We start from the raw sequence: 18,712 nt of genomic DNA, 5'->3' as shown, positions 1-18,712 counted from the left end.
CACCATGAGCCACGACAATATTGAGTTTATACAGCTTCACAAACATTATCGCCGTAGGGGGATTTTTAGCTTTACTGACAGCGAGCCTACAAGGTTTAACATGTGTTTTTTTCTTCTGTGTTGGATACAGCGTGGATCTTGTTTGGCAGATTTACCTCCTCGGGTTGACTGGTGGGAACTGTTAATTAATGGGTAACACCTGTTCGATATCAGCTCCTATGTACCAATAGGTTTATGGAGCTGCTTCAGATTGTAAACCTGTGCGGTCATATGAGCAACATGTCTGCTCCGGGAGCGTTGGAGCATATGGCAGGGTTTTAACTCATCAGAGGAGATGAAGAAAAAAAAAGGGAGAAAAAAAAGGGAGGAGGAGGGTGAAGAGAGAAAACAGGAAACAGGAGAAGGGTTTTTTTGTGTCACATTCACACCACAGCGCTGAGGTGACGCCATCTCTCTGACACTAGTTCTCATCCTTACATCAAAAAAAAACAAAACACATATCAGTTTGAGGAGAGACAGCAGGCAGCCCGTCACCATGGCGATGCAGCATCCACTTCATCCAACTGCCTGCTGGATCCTCATTGTAAGGAGCGACCTCTCACTCCCAAATATGTCTTGTACTCCCCACGTTAAAAAACAAACAAACAGAGGACGCTTTGATTAGAGGTTGTTTGGAAACTCACGGGGAGGTTGTTCCAAGTAGGACTCACTTCAAAAAAGACAAGGAATGAGAATCTGAAGCTGCATCGCTGTTTGGATGCAACTTCTGAGATCCTCTCCTGTGTGCTGTAAGTCAGCAGGGGGGCGGGGGTTCTCCTGCATTAGAGGAAGGATCTGAAAGAGGAAAACAATACCTCCACCCAGGGGGATTATCATAATAACTTTTATGCAGATTATGACTAAAAGAGGGAGGCTTTGTTTCTGTTGTGCTGTCTTGCCGAGGGGCTTTTTAAAAAAAAGGGCCTCTGGAAGTATCTTAAAATAATCCTAATATGCTTACACACTTGAGAACATCAGATTTAGGAGAGGGAACGATATTTAAATTGCATTAATCTACACTGTTTACATTTTCTTAGAAGGAATACTGTAACATCATCAGCTCACTAAACTTGCCAAACAGCGATTGTCCAAATGTCGCTTTTCATACTTTGCAGGGATTATACTTATGTTAAAAATTAAGCTCCTGTTCACAATAATAAATCCACTGTGTAGTATTTACCTGCTGTGTGGCAGCTGGTCTTAAACGCTACCTGTTAGAGAGTTTAGGCGAACATTAGCAGCACTTTTATTGGATTTCATTTGGGTTCTACTTCAGCAGCTTCAGCCAAGCCCATTACATGAGAAAATCTTACAGTCTTTAAACACATTGATTTGTCCTGAACCTTTAAGTCTTTTCTCTTGTAATGCTAAAAGTGAGAAATACTGTTCGAAATACAAACAATAGAGCATGAACACTGTCTGATCTGGAAGTGTCACTTATTGTCACAAATTGTGTAAGTTAAACATCCAGTCAGGCTCATGTTGAGTTACATTACATATGATCATACTTATGTTTCTTGATTTCTGAGTATATTTATGTTTTCTACAGGGGTGATTTAATATTTTCATGTTCAGACCTTTAGAGTTTTCATATTGAAATGAGTCAGCTGCAAACATTAAAAAGTCACCTTGAGTTTTCAATCAACTTAAAAGGTGCAGTGTGTAGAATTTAGCAGCATCTGGCAGAACAGACTTGTCAGAAATGGAATATAATATTCATAGGTCTGTTTTCATTAGTGTAAAATCACCTGAAAATAAGAATTGTTGTGTTTTCGTTACCTTACAATAAGCCCCAGAAGCTGTCATGTTACACTGCCATGTTTCTACAAGTAGCCCTGAATGGATAAACTAAACACTGGCTCTAGAGAGGGCTTTTTGCAGCCACTGTAGGCTCCCCTATAAACTTGAAATGGAAGGGGAAGAAGTATTCAGTCAAAGTCTACAGGAGACAAGATGAAGCCTGTCTACTATTACATATATGCTGGCTGATATTCATTTAATCTCACCTCAGAGGATACAGATCCATGCCCTAAAGCCACTGCAGACAGGCCAGTCTCCACTATAATATAGTTAACACAGTCCCAACTAACCCACACTGCAAATGCAACTGTGTCCCGCTGCCTCCCTTGAAAAGACCCGCCGTACTCACAATCTACACCACAAATCCTCAGAAAATGGCTGTTACTGTTGCCTTCTTTGGCTGTCCTCCAAAAAGGTTTCAATGAACTGTCAAGTCACAGGTCTAAACTCTGTGTGAAACTAGTCATCGTCTTTCAGTCTTGACACATCGGTTTTGTTTAAAGTCTGTTTTGTCTACATGTCCTTTGAAAGTGATGAAAACACAACTGTGTTGCAAGCGATAAAAATCTGCCTCTGACAGCATTTTAGAAATGTGACGCCTGCTTTTTCCTCCTGGCTGAAATCAATGATGCATTGTTTCAAAAATTACTCTGAATTTCAAGCATTAAATGTTTCCCATGTAGCAAACTGCAGATTCAAATGTGTAGCAGCAGTAATTTACCTACTGAGTTTTGACTAATAGATTAAGTTCAAATACAGGTGTCTTATAACCTTGATCCAAGGTCAGTTATTTTCCCTTTAATAAATGACAAAGCACTAATAATATAATAACTCTGTTTGGCCTGATCTCAACACAAAGCTGAGCTGCATGAACCTGCCTGCGCTCAGAGATGATTAGATTGTAAATTTCCTCCTCAATCAATTTTACGACACACTTCGACACAGAGTAAAAATTTATTTTCCTTTTTTCATTAAATTGAATGAGGACAGCCTAATGGCCGAGGTCGTCCGAGAGAGTAAAATAAAGAGCGGACTGGCCAGTTTTTGCCCTGACTCGACTGAAGTCTGTCTGCTTTATGTCTTTGAAGTGTGGTTTCTCCGTCTCTGTCTGGCGCTGCATCTTTAAACATCCACTTTCATTCCCTCCGTGTCTCAAATGAGGTGCATTGGGATTCAAATCTTGTAACCCTTGTTCCTACCGTACAAACCGTCAGTCTCCACTCCCTCCCAGCTCTGCCTTGTCATTTCAATCCACACCTGGAAAATGAATGACACACGCATATACACAAATCTTACAATATTAATATCCGACTTCCAGATTCTGTCTTGATCATCCTTAATCATCTTATTCCTCATTATTTTCCTTGTCATGTTTCACATCCTAATCTTGCAGCCACCTGTCTGTCTTTCTGCTCTCTCCCTCCATCCTGACAAGCACACTCCATGCAAACACTAATGTTATTTTAAGCCTGAGCTGCATTGATCTGGCACTCCTCTCATTTTCCAGCCTGTTGTCATTATTCTTTCACTTCCTCTTCCTCCTCCTCCTCACTCTTGTCTCTTCATCTTTAGTGCTTACTTTATCTTCTTCACCTTCCCCTTCTTCCTCCTTATCATCCACAATGACAACAGCAGCACGGTGTTGGCTTTTGTAGCAGGTGAAGAGGAAACAAAAGGGAGCATGTGAATGGTCTTTTGTTATAGCCTGTGTGCTGGCATGCATACAGAGAGGCTCAGAGTGACCCCCAGCCAGTATCTAAATCACAGGAAATTGATGCGGTCGTGCAATGCAGTGCAGAGTAGCTTGAAACCGCTGGAAGAAGCTGTGACCACATCTCCTGTAGAGGTTTCAGCACCACAGTGTGTGGACAGCTCCCGGTGAGCATTACAATGGTAACAGTGAAGTTGAAGGTTCATATACATATTCTTACGTGATTATAATGTTTTTTCTACATTAGTTTCAATCACAGCAGGTTTTCTGGATGCTTTATGTGCTGTATGTTAAGGATGCTTGTTATAATAGCCAGTTTTGTCCATTGATTTGGTTTGTATGCTCACAACATGGTCACATATGATCAAAACATTGAGAGTCTTTGTTTTTTCATTGAGGATCCATTGTTAGTTGTGTGTAATGGACAGTGAGGATCATGAAATGGAGTTTATATTCTACACTTGGTGGATATTTTATAGGCTAATTGCAATATTTTTACTCTCACTGTACATTAATTCCTCTATGTTTTGGTATAAATTAAGATAATGAAGTTTTATTACTAGCAGTGTAGATAAGGTTAGATCTTCATGTTGGGAAATAAAATATACATAGAATATAATTGAACCATTAGCAGGTTTTAAAAACTGACTCATTAAAAAACATGTCAATATGAATTCATCTTTGGGGACTTTTAATCTCTGTATTTGTTGACTGCATTCCTCCAATTTATATCCACACAGAAAGACACATTGTTCCATTTTTGCATGCTGAGCTGACTTATGCACTTTCGCTTGTTCCAAACATTTATACTACCAATTAATTGGTGGTGTAACATAACTATGTGTTTACCGAGTGAACACTAGCTCCACTTTTCCTGTAATTACAGTCTTCAAGTCTATAATCTTTCTAAGAAATTACAGCTCAGTATCATAGGACCCATAACATAACATAAGTTTTACCAAAATATTTATTTTTTAGAACTTTTTATTTATTTACATTGATCATACATATCATAGTTGGAACAAATACCACAACAAGGCTACATTAATATCAAAAGTAATAATAAAAGCAATGCTACTCTCTCTTTACTACTTTTCTCGCTGAGAAGTTGTTTCATATTTTTAAATCGAAATTGCATATTTTTCTTGTAACTTTAGATTTTTATTCAGTAAGTTTAGGTGAGAAAAAAAAATCTAGTTTGGTTAATTTAAAGCAATAAATATTCATTTTGGATTTTAATTAATATAATTAAAGTTTTTTCTCTCAGTCTAAACTTTCTTGTTGATTGATTCTCCAGAGTGCTTTCCATCATGTTTTCTAATATCTATATTAGAGGAATGAATGGACTTATGATGTTATCCTGTAATTCTTCCCACTGTTTTCCCCTTTATATTCATTTTCACACAGATAGGCACCACCATTAATTAGTGTGAGAACTTTAATCTCTTGGCTTGTTGAATGAACCGCTGAGCGAAGTGTGCCGCTTGTGCCAACGTTAATAAAAAAATCTGTAGTAGTAGATTTTTATGGGCTGAGTTTGCAGTTACTAATTCAAACTTTTAGTGTTTATCTTTTATGACCATTGATGTTCGTTTTAAGTACACGTTATTATGCTCAGCGATGTATAGTGTGTGCAAAACCCCATTTATCTTTTCACTGGATTCTGTGATTTTGAGTCAAATTATAATCCTTTTAACATATATAAGCTATTCCACTTGTTGTTCATATAAGTTTCCCCATATTTTTTGAGTGCAGTGTATCATGCAACATGTGACGCTGTGAAACATAACGCCTGGGAGTGCAGCGACTTCAGAGCAGCCACATTAATCTACTGCGCCAGCGGTCGATAGCATAGACTAACCAGTGTGTGAATCAGTGGAGCTAATACAAGAGGTGTTAATGAGTATGTGAGTATGCAGCACGATTCATGTTGCAAGTCATGCTCCCTTTCCCCCTGCCTTATCTTTCAGCTCACAGGCAACACACACACACACACACACACACACACACACACACACACACACATGCAGAGATGCTCACTGACTCCTCTGTGAAGCAGAAGGGATCAGGGCAGGGGGGTGGAGAGACAGAGCGAGAGGGGAGGAGGTATTTTGTCCTCGTACCTTCTTGCATCTGCCAGTTTCTGCCCCAATTAACTCCCATTAATATCATTTGCCACGGTCCACCTTGATGCTGATGCACATTGCATGCAGTATGAGCCCTCTAATTCACTCCCTGTATCTTCAACCCATCATCAAACGCACACGCACACACCTGCACACACACATGCTCTCAATAACCGTGACATTTAAAGCAACATGAATCGCACAAAGTTGACAGCTACAGCTGGGTCTGTGAAATACACCATAATGAGAGGCTTGATGTGTGTGCATGTTTGTGTGTTTGTGTGTACGTGCATGTGGTGATTGGACATAGAGGTCTAGATTATGACACCTCCTCCTCTGATTGTCCCATGGGAGCTGCTGCCGACGACTGTCAGCTGGGAATTCTTCAAGGAGAAAGGAAATGTGTTGAGCATGTGTGTTTTGTAAGTGAAAAAAGAGAGAAAGAGCAATCAAGGGCGTTAAAAATCAAGAGGATGACTGAGAAACTGTCCACTGTAGAGAGAGACTTAGAAAAAGAAATCAGATTGTGTTTTAATGAATAACAACATAGGGGTCGGACAGGGGTCAGAAATGAGGTCAAACTACCAGACTACAAGATTTTTCATTGGGGGGCTCAGTGAAAATCAAGGCCTGTATTTTCATTTATTTTATTTTATTCATTTAAGAACAAACACTGTGACACCACTGTGAACTCAGAGTTACGGCTCATTTTAATACCCATTTGGCTAAAAAAATGACTCATGCATGAATAAATGTCCTGTGAGACACACAATTGATGGAAAGTACTGTTGTTGTTGTTGTTGTTGCCTTGTATCAGTCTCCAGTCCCACCTGTTTATCTTTGTGAAAAAAACAAACCTGTTGTAGCTACACAGGGTAAAGTTATGGAACTTTAAAAAAAGTGTTTGATTTCCCTCATTAAAATTTCATATCTGGCAGGTTTATTGGAATTTCAGCAGCACACACTGTTCAAATAGTAAGATACAGCCACGGTTTTAAAGTCTCTCCTGGTGTTGGAGGCAGTTTTAGATGTTGGGGATTTACATGAGTCTTATGTTTATTTTGTTATTATGTAAGTTTTGATGTTGACTATAAAAGTCAGATCTTCAGCTTGCATCTCAGGGACAAATATTTTTTTTTATCTGGAGCTGCTATTTTCCTACCATTGACACACGCTATCATAAAACAATTTGAATGTACAGATATACTTTCTGAAAAGCCATGGAAACGTTGCAGTCCATAACCCAAAGATTTTAGATTAACAGTTCATATCTGAGAAGTTGAAACCAGCAGATGTTTTATCTTTTATATGAAAAATGAGCTAAAGAGCAATTTAACATTCCCTGAAAATCTTGTTTTTGCTTCTCTTTCTCATCTCGCTGCAGTGATGTAAGCGTGTGAGGGTGTGTCATGAGGGTCACAGGTGCAGTGAAGCATATTTTCAGTTGGATGTTTGAGCTTTATGGTGCAAAGGGATATGTCTGTAGTTTGACACTAGAAGGGTGTTTTTTAATTCATCTCCTGAAAATGGGGAAGGTTTCTTTGTGCTCACGTTAAATCAGAGTTTGAGGTGAGCACCTACAAGCAAGATTTGTGACATCACAGCTAATTTGGAGCCAACTGTAGTCAATTATTCAACATACACAAGTGCAATGTGGAAAAGTTGAAGCCTCCTGAGCACATAAACTAACAATAGAGTTTCAGTGATGGAGGAGAAATCTGGCATCCAGAAATTAAACTTTTGCAATGAAAAATATTTATATAATCAGAAGTAGAGTAATTTATGGATTTTAATGAGATAATTGACTTTTTTTGTTGGAAAACCATATCAAACACTAATTATTATTCTTAAAACTTGTCTGGAGGGGATATTTAAACCTAAGAGCAGCTGAACCATTGTTTTCAAGCCTATTAAGTATTAAAATGGTTTCATCAAGTAATCCATTAATTGTTTCAACACTCTTCCTTTAGTTCAGGGGTGTCAAACTCATTTTCAATCAAGGTCCAAATACAGACCATTAAAAAGATGGAAAGAAGGAGGGAAGAAATAAAGGGAGGATGGATGAATGGAAGGAATGAAAAGAAGACAGGAAGGAAAAATGGAAGAAAGGGATGAAGGAAGGAAGGAAGGAAGGAAGGATGGACGGATGGATGGACAGAATGAAGAAAGGAAGGAAGGAAGAAAGGAAGGAAGAAAGAAAGGAAGGAAGAAAGAAAGGAAGGACTTGGGGCAGAATGAAAGAAAGAAGAAAGGGAGGAAGGAAGAAAGGGAGGAAGGACAGATGGAAGGACAGAAGTAAGGAAGAAAGGGAGGAAGGACAGATGGAAGGAAAGATGGAAGAGAGAGAAGGAAGGAAGAAAGGGAGGAAGGACAGACAGAAGAAATGACATAAGGAAGGAAGGGAGGAAGGACAGAAGGAAGGATGGACAGAATGAAGGAAAGGGAGAAAGGGAAAGAAGGAGGGAAGAAGAGGAAGGAGGGAAGAAAAGAAGGAAGGAAGAAAGGGAAGAGGAAAGACAGAAAAGAAAGATGGATTGAAGGAAGGAAAGAAGGAAGGAAAAGAAGACAGGAAGGAAAGCGGGCCGGATTGGATCCCTCGGCAGGCCGGTTCTGGTCCACGAGCCGTATGTTGAACATCCCTGCTTTAGTTGAGTAGACTATGAAACCCTCAACAACAACAAAAAACAATCATAAACATTAAAAACTAGAGTGCTCTACTGTCTAGGAACAGAGAGTATTTCATCTCTTCATTATACTGACTTGGCCAAAGAGAGAAAATCCAGAGTCTTCTTCTTCTTCTTCTAGCCGAGATGAGATGAGAGAGCAAGATGAAGTGTAGCTTAGTAAATGACACCCCTCCTCCCTCCGTGGTGGAGCATCGTTCTCCAGAGTCCACTGTGATCTTTATCTCATTACTACCCACCTCCAGCCGTGTTAGAGTACTACCACGCTGAATGAAGCCTCACAGTTATAAAAAAGAAAGAAAAAAGAAAAAGCTGCACAAGGCCGTCGTTTTGAACATTTCTCAACACTCTCAACACGATTTTGCAGTCGACCTAAATCATTTGAAGCGTTGCAACATTATAAACCCAGATGCTTTCTGCCTACGAACGTCACCCTGAGCTCTTGGGTTGCGCAGTTTGAAGACATCACTCATAACGTTTGACGACTTCAAATGAACTGACGAGTGGTTTCATAATATCTTTCATTATTTATGGCAGGGGTGTGTGTGGGTGTGTGTGTGTGTGTGTGTGTGTGTGTGTGTGTGTGTGTGGTGAGGATGGCTTCGAGGATGCTGAGATGAAAATGTATTTATCAGGGGATGAAGATGCTGACCTCATTGGTTTATCCCTGTTGTTACTGCGTGTTATACTGACGCCTGAAAACAAAGATAAAACATTGCCCTCAGCCTATTTTAAAGATATTTAGATGCAGTTTTGGGGATTTTTGATTTGAGCTTTTTTCTTCATCATCTTTCCGGATAACAACAGGAAAAAAAAAGAAAAAAGAAATTATACGTCTGCTGAAGCTAAAAAGATTAGATTTCATATATCAGTACACTTTTGGAAATGGAGGGAAGAGAAAGTGTATTTGAAAGAGTTGTTTGAATATAATCAGATCAGCGAAGGAGAAGAGGAGAGATTTACGTGACATTTACTATAAAAATATAATTCTTTTGTACTTTTAGGGTTTTAGGCAAGAGTGAGCATTTTAAAGGAGCAGTTCAACATTTTGGAGGAAGATTGAAACCCTTCTTATACTCAAGTGGTATCAATCCTCTCATCTCACACACAGCAAGAAAGTGAATATTTCCCCCCCCCTAAAATGTCACACATGTGGCTTTAGGTAGATATTCTGTTTGCTTTCCTTTTGTGACATCAAACTTGCAGCTTCTGGACCACCACCAGCACAGAAACACGGACATCTCGAAGGCATTCAGATGAGAGTCAGTCAGATAGTCAGATAAAACCAACGCTTCTTTGATCTCTTGTATTTCTCTTTTCGACTTGAGCTCTGTGGGAGATTTTTAAGATTCACCGTTGAGACAATGTGCTGTTCAACTCATTCTATTAATATTACATCTGAAAAAAAGCCTTCAGGAGCAGGTTGTTTACACAGGAGATAACTGTGTGCACTGTACCAAATCATCTAATATGAACTTAAGAAAATTCACACTAATATAACATGGATGACAAGATAAACATTAAGTTATTTGTGAACATGAAAACTGGTTTCCTGAAGATGATAAGAGACTGAAATACAAATGGTTACATCCTTAAGTGGCATGTTTTAAGCTGCTTCATTTACATAACAAACAGCAAGAATACATCTGTGGATTTATAGATTTGTTAGAGCTTTAGTATGAAATTAGTCATACTATGCATTGAATTTGGAACATATTATTCTTTGATGATAAAAGCAATACTGGATCTTTGGTATCTTTATCTCTGTCCAGCAGTATGGTAAAGTAAAGAAATTATAAGCAGCACCTGGTTCTTTGCTGTAGATCAAGATCAGAAGTCTCTCCTGGCTCCATGTTGCAGCAGAAACTGACACTCTAAACTTTTGTTGTTATGATCACATGCTAAGTTTATTGCATACAGCTCTGTAAAAAAAAGAAAAAAAATTATCACCTGAAACTTTCACGTGATAACTCCTCAGCATGTGTGTTATTGCTTGTGGACTCTGGTGGCTCCTCCAACGTCAGATCAATGAGAAATGACGTTACCTCCTGAGGGTCGGACTCAGATTACAAAAAGTGTAATAAAGCATTTTTTATGCCTCGTGAGCATTTTTTTCTCAATCCTACAAATGCAACAAACTGTCAGCTCAAACATGTAGTAGGGTAGGTACATGCTGTTTCCTGTATTCACAATGAAATACGAGGCGAAATGTATTCACAACAATGTAATGCTGCTTAAACTTGTTTTTTTGGAGGGGTTTGTTGAGAAAACTCTGGAAGGCTGCAGGAAAGTCAATAGACTTGCTGCCCCCTGGGAAATGTAGGCGTCAGATATGGATTAGAGAGCTTTTATATCAATACTGGTTATTATTACAGTGGCTTGTTGCTGCTGTTATTGGTACAATTGTGATAGTGAAAGGAATGGATCGGTGTAGTTTAACTCATGAATAACAGAAAAACAGACATGAGAGGAGAGGGATGGGGGGTGGAGGGGGGCACAGCGGGGAGTCCAGATTTGCACAGACAGCCATTTCTGCTCATTCTCTGTCTCGATCATGGACTCCATATAAAGGTCTCCACCTCTAATGCTCTTCCTTTCTACCTGTGCCACTCTCTCCGTCTTTACTCATTATGGGGGCTGTAATAAGAGCAAGTGTGTATGATGAGAAAGAGGAGGGGGTGGAGGGGACTTGAGTCATTTCCGGAGATTATCTGTTTGCTTAATCTGATGGCAACTCCAGTTAGTGTGTTAACCTGACACACACACACACACACACACACACACACACACACACACACACACACACACACACACACACACACACACACACACACACACACACACGTTTATCCTTCTATATCTGTAAGGACCCTGGCAGACATAATGCATTCTTGTAACCCCTCTAATCCCAAACATCTTAACTACATGCCATAATACAACTTTAACTCTTATCCTAAATCTAACGAGGGGGTTGGAAATATGAAATAAATCTTCCATTAAGGGATATTTCATATCATGAGAGCGATAAACTCTAGCTAAATACATGTGTCTGCTTAAAAAGGAGTGGAGAAACATAACAGAAGTAGATGTTTCCGTGCAGAGCAGTGAATGGTTTATTAAGTATGAAAATGATGTGACCATTACAGTCATCAGATCTGAGCACCTATGGGAGATTTTGGACAAATATGTTGGCCCAGAACCTTACTTTAATTTGTCAGGCATCTGTATAAATTAATATATTATCTTTTTCTGGAAATACATCCAAGAACTGTCAATGAAATTATCAGATACAGAATTATCTGATAAATCAACATACTACACAATTCCCCAAATACTGGCATAAAGCAACAATAGAACTATAGTAAAATATTAACCCCTTAAATTTATTGGGAACATTACATAGACCTATACTCATTTCCAGGAGAGTTACCCCATCCAAACCTTAACCACTGACCCAAAAATCAGGTGTCCAAAAATCTGAAAATTGTCCCCAAAAGTAGCCTATGACAGACATACACACGCACACACACAAACGTCTACTTAAGTCACTTTTGGGGTATTTACATAGACTTACATTCATTTCATGACTTACCCGAAACCCCAATCATAACCACTGACCCAATAAATAATACAGCATTTGTCCCAAATTGCTCAAGCTGCCCACAATCAACTGGTCTTAATCATAGTTTGTGTCCCTGAAAGTGACTTAAATCATAATCCCAAACACACACACACACAAACACACACACTTTTGGGAGCATAGTCAGCAAATAAATACAGACCTGCAAATGATTTGATTGCTTTGATCGAGTGTGTATGAGTGTGTGTGTGAGTGTGTGTATGAGTGTGTGAGTGTGTATGAGTGTGTGTGTGTGAGTCAGACTACTCTGCTCTCTAACAGCTCAGTCTGTCATCGTCAGCCATGCAGCAGCCAGCTAATGAAGCACCCTGACTCCCCGCCACATGTTGCTGTGACATGTGGGAAACATATTTTCTCACCTCTCTGTCACATCTCTGCACTGCTGCCACCTCCTCTCCTTCTCCTCCTCTCTTTAAGTCTTCTTTTTCTTTCTCTGTCATTCGGCAATCTATTAATGAATCTTCTATAAATGTGAATTTTATTATCTATACATAAAGCTAAAAAAGTGTAAATAAAATCCTTCCTCATCTTGCCTGAGCTCACTGTTTTTACACCAGACACTATATTTTACATCTTATGCATTTTTTATGAACATTGAGATTTTTAGTTTTGCACAGTGTCCAAAAATCCAGCAGTAAATCCTCCCTTGATAGCCAATTAAGCTTGTTGCAAACACTCATCTGTCTTTTTCTCCCCTTCTGTTTCAGGTACATGTCTGATCCTGGGCTGCATGATCTACCCAGACGGCTGGGACAGCGACGAGGTGAAACGGATGTGCGGCGAGCAGACAGACAAGTACACGCTGGGGGCCTGCTCGGTACGCTGGGCCTACATCCTGGCCATCATGGGCATCATGGACGCTCTCATCCTCTCCTTCCTGGCCTTCGTCCTGGGAAACCGCCAGGACAGTCTGATGTCTGAGGAGTTGCTGGGAGACAGTAAGAGGATGATACTTCCCTTCCATGTAGACATATACTGTAGATCAAGTTTCAGTGAAAGGAAATCTTAATGCTACAGCTTACAACATTATTTCAGACAATAGTGTGCTTCGGAAATTGTGGCAACAGTTTGAGGAAAAGCCCAACTCCTGTTTCAACATAACAACAGCCCGCATCACTTTAAAGGGTCAAAAGTCAAAAAGGTTGGAAACCACTCGACTAATCAATTAATCAACTCGTTGTTTCAGCCATAGTCATCATTGACATCCAAGTCCTACTAAAGCAATACTACATTCCTTACTGGATTTAAAGCCATTTTTGAAATGGAAACAAAAGCTAATAGTTTATAAATGTATTACGTTTTCCAAAAACCCATTTTAATGGTAATTTGTAGAGTGCTCTAAAAGAGACAGTTTGCTGGTAAACAATAAAGGTAGAGCAGTAGTAGTCTGGTGCAGTTAAACCTGAAACGAGATCCAGGCCATTAAAGAAACCCAAAAACAAAGCAAATGTTACAGAACTTATTAAAAAATCAATCTGAATGTCTGCTCTGTCTCTGAATATGCTGTCCAGCCAAGATTTGATTCCACTTTTGGCTGCAGAGTGTAATATACTGTAAGTATTTTGAAGTCACGTGGCTCGAGTCCAAGTAAAGTCAAAGTGATTTACAAGTGTTTTTATTTTTGACATTTTCATTAAAGCCTGACATAATAATGAGGCAAACTTTCATCAAAAGACACCATCTGATTCCTACTGCAACACATCCAACCAGCAGCTTGAAATAAAGAAACCCACACCTTGTGTCCTTCAAGATGTCTCTGCATAATTTCACACGTGCAAACTATTAATCTGCATATATTAGATGGATGTTTCACACCACCTGCTCAGCTTTCTGATTTTATTTAAATTTATTTATTTATATACTTTTGATTGGGAGAGATGACAACTGCACTCGGACCCAATGAGGATGATTTAAACGAGCGGGGTTGCAAGAAAGAAGAAGAAGAGAAGAGGAGAATACAGATGAAGGAGGATGGAGATGAAAGGAAATGAGCGACAGAGGGGGCACAGAGAGAAAGATTGGTGATGGAGAGAAAGAATGCACCAATAGCAAGGGTTAATTGAAGCCCCGGGGGATGCTGGACAGAGTCATGAATTACTAATGGCTGTTTACACAGCTTGCTGCCAGCCTGTCTAAATGAATCACAGCCACCATATCAGCCGGGACACAGTCGCCTGTTAGCTCGTATAAGCAAAGTGACTGGGAGGAAGAAGCCATTATCAACTGAAGGACCGGAAAAAGAGAGAGAGAGAGGGAGGACAAGACACAGAAAGAGAAAGAGAGAGAGGGGGGAGATAATGAGGATGAGAAAGAGAGAAAGAGAGAGATGAAACATGAAACATGAGACTGAAAGTGAAAATATGGGGATTCATCAAACTCCAGATGCGCTTTAATGAGATGCTTTTCTTGTCTAGTCACTCAGGAGGATGAATACTGACACCTGTCTGAGTTAGAAACCTCCAACATCAAAGCGGGGGTGGTGAAATTTGCAGCTGTTTTTCACTTTTAGAGAAGATGACTATTAGTATTGTGTAATACTGCCACCTGCTGGTTAATAATAGTCAGCAATCCTTTCCTTTCCTTAACTGTTTTCTCTCTCTCTTTTTTTTCTCTCTCCTCACAGAGCCCGGTAATAACGCCATATAATGTGTGTAAATAATCAAGCAGACGCACACACACGCACACACACACAGGTAAGGATCTAAATGAGTGTATTGTAGTCTGTAGCAAGGGCGAGATTGATTTGCTGCTCCTACTGCAGACTGAAGTAATAATCATGTGTTTTCCCACCATTACAAACCACTTTATCCCAATTTTATTCATTTTTTATGAGCAAATCATCCTTTAAAGCAACTTGAACTTTAGAAAGAAAAAAAAAGAAAGAAGAAATGTATCTTGTTCCTCTGACACATTGAAAGTTGAATCAATAAACATGTTGTCAGGGGTCTTATTTGGTCTGCTATGATCAGCAGCTTATGGCAACCTTTAAATAGATACTGCTGTGTAATTGGCCTTACTTGAGTCATTATTTTATTTTTATGCTCCATCCGCTCTATGATGGAGTCTCTAAAGCAACTGACTCAAGTGAATTTTGGGAAATGTAGGAAAACACACCTTCAACACACTTTAATTAAAACTTGCACCCACAGCAGCTGATGTTCAGTGTCCCCCCCACCATTACAACACACTTTAAAATCCAGTTTACCCCTTTTTCCCCATTAAATAGCTTTAAGTTTGAGAAAGTCATCTTTATACCATATTATCTGACAGCCAGTGTGATATATATTTATATATGCTCTGTATGATTTATGATGATTTAAATGCTATTTCAAATCCCCACACTCCCAGGAATATAATCCTGGTGGAGATTTGCTAAATCCTCTTACATTATTGAAATGTTATTATATTTTTTTTATTTGCCAGAAAATGTCTAATTTAAATATCTTAAGTCAAAAAATATGCTATATATCAGAATCAGGCCAGACTAAAGTGTATCATGTCTAATTTCTGTCATACAGATGTAGCTGCTGAACTGTCACATCAAATGGAAATTCTGTAAATTACCTTTATATGTCCATAATCCCCAAAATTCAGATTATATTTGGTTATTTCTGGTAAACTTTGATACATTGTGTGAGTTTATAATGACTGACAGTGACACAGTGAGGCTTTATCAGAGTCTAGGGGGGGATATTTATTTCAATATTTGTCTTATCACGTTACTTTACATGAATCAATGAATAAATTGATATATTAAAACCAAATGCTAATAATAATAATCATGAATACTGATCATAATCACTCATAATGTTGGTAGATTTAGCATATCATTGCTAATTGGCAGAAACTTTGTATCTCCATATTTCATCATTTTAATTTTCTTTTATAAATCAATGCTATTGGTCAGCCTTTGTGTCTTTCTGTTTTTTTTTTTTTTTTTTTTTTTTTTTACAAATATTTAACCAATGATAAGCATTAAAAATGAGCTTCTGACTAAATCTCATTGCTCCTTTACTTAACAGTTTCGGACTGATAATTTTAATATAGCCGTGTTAATGAATCTGAATCCAATGCTTAAAAGAACAAGGTCGACATTTCCTCCTAAATATTTGTGCAGAGATGCTTCAGCAGCAGTGAGTGTTTAATAAAAGCATGAGCGTGTGTTTAATTTAAGTGTAGAAGACGATTTGTATAATAAATGGATGATGTGGGAGAGGAGTGCTCCATTGGGCTCTCGCCTATTTTTAAAATTTCGACAAAAAAACGTCCATAAAAAGCACATAAAAAACAATATTATAAGAGTTAGAAATATGCAAATAAGTTTTAAGCAATTTACTAAGTAGATGAAGTGGAATAACTGATCTGTATTTAAAGTTTTTGTTCTTGTCTGCAGGTCTTGCTGCCTTAACGTGATGTTACTTGAGGATCCAGCTTCTCTCTGCTGGTCCAACTTGTGGGCTACGATGCAGGGCTGATGTTTGGGGAAAGAACAGATCAAAGAAAAAAAAAAAAAGTTGTGGAAGCGGCTGCACAATGCTGTCGGCAGAAACCAAGATGCCCCTCTGCCCCCTCTGTAAAATACCCTTCTCATTCATATTGGACTGCTTATTTCTGCAGAATGGACTCTTTAAAAAAAAAAAGACTTTATCTCAAGACTTTTCCTGTGTTGAAATGTTTTCTCCGTGTGGATGCTGAGGATGCTGAGGATGCTGAGGATGCTGAGGATGCTGAGGATGCTGAGGATGCTGAGGCCGCTGGTGGCACACATGTAGACCCTCTCTCTCTCTTTCTGTGTGTTAAATAAGCTCCAGGACACATGTTGGACAAACACCCAAGGAGCGGCGGGCGATCAAATCGAATTAAAATCACAACAAATTAATCAGACTTTGACCGACACAAATAAGGACTTAACAGACTTGAGGTCAAAGCTGTCAGATCGTCTTTCTTATCAAGTCAGCGAGCAAGAGCAGTGCGGTTTAACAAACTCTCTGAGCAGGAGGTGACAGGATGTGACTTTGAACTGATTTAAAAAAAGAGAGCGGAGAGCGATTGAGGACAGAGGGGGGGGGAAACATTGACACGACGTGACCCTTTTTGAACCAATATGCTGGATATACACACAGAAACACTTTTTATGATTAAATGTTTGATGTGATCGTATCAGAGGTAGTAAAGTAGAGGTTCTGCTGGTGACAACTTGGCAAAAACATTTAAAAAGAAATAAAAAAAGAAGAAGAAGAGCACTAAATAGGCAAAAATGTACAAAGTCTATATCTGTGTATAGCTTCTATGTTGATTACGTCTCTGTACTTTGTCTTGACGTTGAAATGTGCACTTTGAAGTGTCCAGCTATTGGTCCATTTTTAATGTGTGTGTGTGTGTGTGTGTGTGTGTGTGTGTGTGTGTGTGTGTGTTTGCCATACAGTAACTTGTAATCTTGCAGTATTGTGGAGTACTAAAAGGACGTATGAGAAGCTGTACTGGATGTAAGTTTTATTCTTTGGTGGCTGTATCTTTCTGTTTTCTGTCATTCTTATTTAAAGAAAAAAAGAAAGAAAGAAAGAAAGAACACATAAGGAAGGATGAGTCAAACTTACATTAAAAGAGATTGGTACTTTTACTTCCTTAGTTTTCCTCAATTCCTGGATGTCTATAGGGTCATGATTATGTTATTTGACCCCATAGACCAGGGGTGTCAAACATGCAGCCTGTGGGCCAGAACTGGCCCTCCGAAGAGTCCAATTCGGCCCACTTTCCTTCCTGTCTTTTTTTCCTTCCTTCCTTCCTCCCTTCTGTCCTTCTGTCCTTCCTCCCTTCTGTCCTTCCTCCCTTTCATCTTTCCTTCCTGTCTTCTTTTCCAACCTTTCCTTCCTTCTCCTTCTCTTTCCTTCCCACCTTCCTTCCATTTGTCCTTCCTCCCTTCCTTCCTTCCTCCCTCCCTGCCTGCCTGCCTTCCTTCCTTCCTTCCTTCCATCCATCTTTTTAATGGTCCGGCCCACATTAGGTCAAATTGGGCTGTTTGTGGCCCTTGAAAGAAAATGAGTTTGACACCTCTGCCATAGACACTCAACAATTGAGCCGAGATAGCCTGATCAGCTGTTTCACATACTTCATACAACACTTCATACATAAAAAAGGTCTGTCCGAAGAGATTTAGTAGTTTCAGACTAGTCAACATCTTTAACCAAATCACACACATTCAGGTCATTCTTTGTGGTCTCCCTTCTGATAACTAATCTAGGCCTATTTTTTCCACTTCCAGTCACTGAGCCTCCCCTGCAACTGTTTCCTGAGGAGTCCCACCAAAAAACGTTAAACCTCTGCTTTAACCTGTGTTTGTCGTGCCAAGTTCAAACACAACTCAGAAAAAAAAGATAATAAGGACTCGGTGTACTTTCCATTATTCACATTCCTTTTCCCAAAGCTGTGGGTAGGATGTTTTTTCCCCTCTGTTTCAACTCATGACCGGACAATAACAAAAATGTTGAACCCTTTTTCTTTAAAGCGTGAGTCCAGATGGAAAAACTGAAAAATCTAAAGTTTGACTCTGCAACGTCGTGTGAGATTAAAATAAAGACAATGACAAACTTTTTCCAGACTTTTTTATTTAGGAATTTGTGCACTTGTTTCTGTTTAAAAGGGCTCAAATCTATTTTGGATAAGCATTTTTATATATATGCATGCTGTTTTAGACCTATACAGCTTCAATTAA

At 39.1% G+C, this 18,712-nt stretch overlaps 1 protein-coding gene across 1 annotated transcript in view; it reads left to right on the top strand.

Annotated features, from left to right (window-relative positions):
- The window catches only part of lhfpl3 (LHFPL tetraspan subfamily member 3), a 38,782-nt gene extending 22,010 nt beyond the window's left edge, over nt 1–16,772 (top strand). Inside the window, exons 2-4 of the mRNA XM_053313789.1 lie at nt 12,708–12,938; nt 16,394–16,409; nt 16,697–16,772. Coding sequence (XP_053169764.1) covers nt 12,708–12,938; nt 16,394–16,409; nt 16,697–16,772 — 323 coding nt within the window. The remainder of the gene's footprint in view (nt 1–12,707; nt 12,939–16,393; nt 16,410–16,696) is intronic.
- The last annotated feature ends 1,940 nt before the right edge of the window (nt 16,773–18,712 follow it).

This window comes from Scomber japonicus, chromosome 23 (genome assembly GCF_027409825.1).
Source record: "Scomber japonicus isolate fScoJap1 chromosome 23, fScoJap1.pri, whole genome shotgun sequence".
Classification (NCBI taxonomy): Eukaryota; Metazoa; Chordata; class Actinopteri; order Scombriformes; family Scombridae; genus Scomber; species Scomber japonicus.
Note: the sequence above shows the minus strand (reverse complement) of the source record. Positions and strands in the feature narration are given on the sequence as shown.